General features: G+C 55.0%; 2 protein-coding genes across 2 annotated transcripts in view; one reads left to right on the forward strand and one right to left on the reverse strand.

Moving 5' to 3' along the window:
- METTL27 (methyltransferase like 27) overlaps window positions 1–1,357 on the forward strand; it is a 4,004-nt gene extending 2,647 nt beyond the window's left edge. The window contains 1 exon segment of the mRNA XM_006927121.1: window positions 1,212–1,357. Coding sequence (XP_006927183.1) covers window positions 1,212–1,357 — 146 coding nt within the window.
- Window positions 829–2,674, reverse strand: CLDN4 (claudin 4). The gene has a single exon (XM_015594589.2). It carries the CDS (start codon window positions 2,313–2,315, stop codon window positions 1,686–1,688), a length of 630 nt encoding a protein of 209 aa, XP_015450075.1. The 5' UTR covers window positions 2,316–2,674; the 3' UTR covers window positions 829–1,685.
- Between the last annotated feature and the right edge of the window lie 3,291 nt (window positions 2,675–5,965).

Genomic DNA, 5,965 nt, shown 5'->3' on the forward strand with positions numbered 1-5,965 from the left:
GAGTGACATTGTCCCTGTGGAGGACAGAAATAAGAAGAAACAGGACAGAAAGGGCCCCGGGGCACTCTGAGTTGTCCCTGAGCCAGGCATAATAGGGCTACAGATGTGACTTTATGACTCCTCCCAGGGTGGTGGCCCTCTCACCTCTAACTCACCTATCAGAAGACTCACATTCCCAAATCTGGGCCTTAGCCAAATACTGACATGTCCAGGACTCAATATCCTCATCTCTAAAGGGATTGAAACACAGAGCTCAGGGCGTGGGTTGGAGGCTGCCCATGAACAGAGGTGGCGATAATTCCTCCAGATGGGGCCGTGGGAAGAAATCTTCATGGAAGAGGAGGTTCGGAGCTGGGCCTTCAGGATAAACAGGATTCGGAGGGGTGGAGAATGGAAAAAGGACATTCCAGGCCAAGGGCAGGGAGAGCCTGAGCAAAGGACAGGAGGTGGGACCCGAAAGGTGAGCAAACCAACCTGGCTGCCCAGACAAAGCTGGGACAGAGATGGGGAGATGGCAGGTGGCCCATTCCCCAAGGCTGGGTGTTCTCATCTGTCCTCCCTCCTAGAATCCCCAACACTTCACCAGGGTTCTGGGCACACACTGTTTCCTGTGTACGGGCTTCAGCCTCTAACAAATGAAAGGCTTGAACAAGGTGTTTCCAAAGGTTAGGCCAGTTCTAATTTTTTCATAATTTCCTGAAACCAGTTTTTAAAGTGTTCCTGTTCCTGCCACAACACAGTGGTCCTGCCCCTCAACGACGCACTGCCCAGGCCTCTAGCCCTGCCCTGCCCACCTCCGCAGCGGAAATCAGAAACGTACAGTCTTCCTGTGCACAAGTCCCATTTATTGTAGAAAATAACAGTAATTATTGTGACAAATAGATCTTAAATTACAAAACAGAAACCGCAAAGTTCGCAGGAAAAAGCCTCAAGGCTTTCTGGGATGAAGGCCAGAGAAAGACCGTCCCCGTCCCCCCTGTTTGCCTCAGGCTGACCAATGACCTTCACAGGGACAGCAGATCCAGAAGTGGCCATGAGAGGCCCAGGGTACTTCTGCTGAGGCTTCTGTCTCAGAGCACTGGGAAGGGGTACAGGTAGCCAAGGCCACCTCTATAGCTGCCTCCCCCACAACTACCCAAACCAGTTTGTAGCAGCTTCACCCTCCCTTCTAAACCTGTCTGTCAACTCTGTGTAAACTCTGTGCTCCACAGGCAGGTGGATGAGAGAGGCCCCAGCCTTTCTCATGGCCACAGGTTTCCACAGGATCCAGGCAAAGGGGGTGGGGAAGATCAAAGAAGGGAACAGTGGCCAACAAGGGTATGGGCTGGGCATCCACTCAGAGGCAGAGCCCAAGTAGAGTCAGGGCTGAGCTGTCCTGGCCAGCAAGAGCCAGCTCCCCACTCCACTGCCACACCCTATTGCTGCCACAGGCCTGTATCCGCCGGCCATTCAGAGGAGGGTGCCTCGGAAGTCTCTTTCAGTTCATCCTTGCTGGTGTAGAGAAGGCCTTGGGAAGGTGTCCGAGAGGGCCAGTAAGGGCTAAGGGCTGCCGGCCAACTGCCTGGCTCAGTTCCTGTTTGCCCAGCCCCCAGCAGCCTGTGGCAGGGCCATCCTGAGGTCACAGGCCGAGCTGAGCTCAGTCCCAGGAAAAACAAAGCCGACAGGGAGAGCTGAAGGGCGGTACCTTACACGTAGTTGCTGGTGGGGGCCGAGCGAGCGGCAGAGTACTTGGCCGAGTAGGGCTTGTCAGTGCGGGGTGGGCAATTGCAGCAAAGCAAGGCGCCACCGAGCATCATCAGGCCCGCGGCTGCCCAGCCCACGTAGAGCGAGGCGCCCATCTCCCTCTTCTGGCCAGAGGCCACCAGCGGGTTGTAGAAGTCGCGGATTATGGTGTTGGCCGTCCAGGACACGGGCACCATCACCAGCAAGCCAGCCAGCAGGAACACCACGCCCGCCACGATCATGGTCTTGGCTTTGGCGCTCTCGTCCTCCACGCAGTTGGTGCACTTGCCACCCACCACAGACAGCAGCACACCCAGCACAGCCAAGATGATGCAGACAACCATGAGGGCACGGGCCGCCTGCAGGTCCTGTGGCAGCGCCAGCATCGAGTCATGCACCTTGCACTGCATCTGGCCAGTGCTCTGCACCACGCAGTTCATCCACAGGCCTTCCCAGATGGTCTGGGATGTGACGATGTTGCTGCCGATGAAGGCTGTCACCCGCCACATGGGCAGCGCACAGCTCAGTATGGCTCCCAGCCAGCCCAGCACGGCCAGAGCAATGCCCATCACCTGTAGCCCCATGGAGGCCATGGCTCAGCGTCTGCTGGGGTCTAGAACCTGGAAGTCTGTGGAGATCCGACCCTGGGGCTATAGAAATCCGAGTGCTGAGGATGGACACTCAGTGTCCGCAGGGAGGCCTTTCACTACAAGTCCGGAGGCAAAGCCAGTTGGAACAGCCACTGAGTGTCTCTCCCAACGATCAGAAGCACAAGCCCAGTGAGTGTGACCAGACCTGTTTCTTCCTGATGACAGCTACCACTCGCTCTCAAGCTAGAGCTTGGGGCGGTTATAAGTCTCTTCAGAGGGGCGGGAGCAGAGGGAGGTGTTTCAGTCCCTGGGGCCTGCCCCTGACCAGTTTCTCTGGATTCCTGAGCCCAGGCCAACAAAGACACTTTAAGGCCCCAGCCCTGGGCCCCTTAGTCACAATCTCAAAGGAAACTGCCCTCTCTCCCTGCCCCCAGGCCCATGCTGAGGTCAGCCGGGAGACAGACACTGAGTCACAGCCCATGGACATGCACGGGGCAGGGGGACGGCCAGGCCCGGCCAGGTTCAGGGCCTGAAAACCAGGGTCCCCACACCCTGGGGCTCCCTCATTCCAGGCTTGGGTGGGTGGACAGGGGTGGGGATTCTCAGAAAGACCATCTCAGGATGAAGTCCTAGGAAGGTCAAAGAGTAGCCCCACCTTGATTACTGTTGTTGTGTCTTTATCAACCTCATCACTGGCCCAATCACTACTATTAAGATTTTCATCATCCATACATTTGCCTTACCAGCAGTGTTGGCATTAGCCTGATGAAGTCCAGTTTGAGGGAACAAGGAGCAGGGAGCTGGGAGTCCTGGGTCCCTCATCTGCCCTTCCCATCTCTCACCACCACCAGTTTCCAACCCTGCCAGAGGAGGGGAACTTGGAGGTGATGCCCGTCTGGCCAAACAAAGAAGGAAGCCTGTCCTCCATCACGGGAGTTTCAGCCAGTGAGCCCCGTTCCTGCCCCGTTCCTGCCGGGACTGAGCCTGCTTGGCCAGAACTGGGTGGGGAAGGTCACCAAGAGCAAGCCATGCGCCAGTCCCTGGGGACATCAGCCCAGCAAACAGATGTTTACTCTGTGAAGACACACAGAGAGGGAGTCAATAAAGCCAGGATGGGTGCAAAGTCTCATGAGACTTCGAAGGGGCAAGAGAACTCAGCCTGGGGGGAGGAGGAGTGCTGGATAGGGGGCTTGACCGGGAAGAGACACTGCATTCGTGGGTTATACTGCAGAGAGCACTGATGACAGAAATCTCCACGAATGGGTCCTCCTGAAGTTGTGCAAGGTAGCAGGACTGGGTGAAGGAAGATATCCGAGGAGAGAACATTGAGGGCAAAGGTACCTCGAGGGGGGGAAACGCAGCTCTCTGGGAACCAGAGGAATCCAGTCTGATGAGAGACTGTGGTAATGGGGGAGGGGCTGGAGTGACAGAGCCAGAAATTTCTGTACCAGTTGTCACAGACCCAAGCCTGGGGTTGTGCTCAGAGGCACTGGGATGAGCAAGGGTACTGGATGCGAGGCTGAGAGGTGTCCACACACCATTTAGAAAGGTGCCACTGGAAACAGGGTAGAAGTGAAAGCAGGGCTGAGGTGCCAGAATCTAGAAGGACCTGGTTCAGGGCAGGGAGCGAAGGGGACCTTGAGGAAAGGGGCATTACAGGGGTGAGAGAAAGTGGCTGGAGCTCATCCCAGCTGGATCAAGGGAACTCCTCTCCTTCCATATGGCCACTAAGTGTCTCTCTCCCTGCCACCCTGGAGAGAGGGGGTACTCAGGGGCCAGGACTCCAAAAAGTTCCTGAGCCCCCAGCATTTTTCAGCACTGCCCTTAGCACCATGGGGTGGCTGTGTGTCTGATTCCAACCAAGACGTGATCTTCCTGCAAGAGAACCATCAAGCATTTGCGATTTAGGTTGAAGCCATCTGTGAGCCCTCGGCACATGAGAGGTGTTTGAGACAGGTGTGTTGACTGCCTCATGAAGCACGGGCTGCCTGGGACACTCTAGCATACTGGAGAAGTCGAGTAAACACATCTGTCTCCTCTGCTAGGCTGGGGCTCCTGGAAGACAGAAACAATGTCTTATTCGACCTCAGAACTCCATGCAGGGGTTGACACATAGTAGGTGCTCAATTAATGCTCAAGGGGCCCAATAACACAGGAGGCATTCTCCAGGTTTCCTGTGCCTTCCTGTATTCCTTCACGCCTTGCCCTGCCACAGGTACTCACACCAATGCAAACAGGGATGGTTTCTGCCTGGACCACACCTCCCTGGGGTTTACCTTACAAGGCTATGAGGAACAGCACACAGGGAGGCCTGTGGGCTGAATAGCAGAGATAACTACCCTTTGAGATTGACAGTAAGTGCTTTCCTTTAATGACTTCATCACAGCCTGTCAGTATCAGAGCAGGAACTCTTACTGCCTTTGCACAAATGGGTAAACTGAAGCCCAGGGAGGATGAGGGCTTGCCCAGGACTGGGTGGGCACTCCATCACTGGAGCCTCCTTACCCAGGTGCCCTTTACCAGGAGGGAACCAGCCCTTCAGCAAGCTTTCTGAATATAGAAGTGAGTTAGCTAAGTGGCCAGCTCCCTACTCTCACTCTGCCCCCAACCCCCAACCCTGCCAACTTCCTGTCCTTGTTCTCCTGGGACACAGCCAACTGGCACTTGGAGAAGCAGAAGTGGGGGGAAAGAGAGTACACAGGCCCTAGAACTTTCCAACAGTGACCTAACAGAAGTGACTAAGAAGCTGTCCTTCCCAGCCCGGCCAAGTACAGCAGAGGTGGGTGAGGGCAGGTGCAGGAGGGGCCCAGACAAAGGGCAGGCTCAGGGCAGGGGAAGTCTTCAAGGGAGCTCAGGTGTGAAGGAGGAGCTGGAGAGGGATCTTGGGGGACCTGTGAGCAGCTCTGCACTTGAGTGGAGCTGGAGAGATATTTGTTGATGCTGGATTTATCCCAGAAGCCACTGGCTGAGTCACACCCACCTGCTGTAGGAAAAACACCAGTGAAGCCAAGGCACTTTTCCTGTACCCACTCTGGCTCCCTGAGCCCGGCCCTCCCAACAGCTCAGACAGCCTTTTACTGCGACACTTTATAATGTGTCTGCCATTCATCGCCTTTTTTGGGGGAGCAGAGAGGGCAGGGTTAGCATTTATTTCTTTTTCTTTATCCCAATATACACTGTATAATCTGATGTATATAAAATTATATTATACATGCTGGGTTTTATGAAGAACAGCCCTCTCCCCAACCAGACCAGTGTGCCCATCCCTTCCTACCTCATAACCATCTTACCAGCCCTGTGACCTTGGGGAGGCTGGTTCCATCTCAGCCTCGACTTCCCTCTATAAAATGAGGATGTGACTGACTGTCCCTCCCCTATCTAAGGCAGATATGAAATGAGGCTGAGATGTGAAAATGCTTTGAGCTGAAAAAGTCAGTACTATGAGGAGTGAGGGGTTCATGGCACAAAGAAGCTACCGTTTGGCTCTGGTCCTGCTCATATCGGGTACACCAGGAGGGAACTAGGACTTCTCAGACTCCTGTCCTCAGCCAAGTCCTTAATCACAACACACATATCACACAAACACACACACACACACACACACACACACACACACACACACTCAAAGTGCCCTCCACCCAGCTCCCTGCACA

Source organism: Pteropus alecto, unplaced genomic scaffold, assembly GCF_000325575.1.
Source record: "Pteropus alecto unplaced genomic scaffold, ASM32557v1 scaffold68, whole genome shotgun sequence".
NCBI lineage: Eukaryota > Metazoa > Chordata > Mammalia > Chiroptera > Pteropodidae > Pteropus > Pteropus alecto.

What these genes read in the sequence shown, in the direction of transcription:
- CLDN4 (XM_015594589.2), bottom strand. Translation starts at nt 2,315, where the DNA reads ATGGCCTCCATGGGGCTACAGGTGATGGGCATTGCTCTGGCCGTGCTG.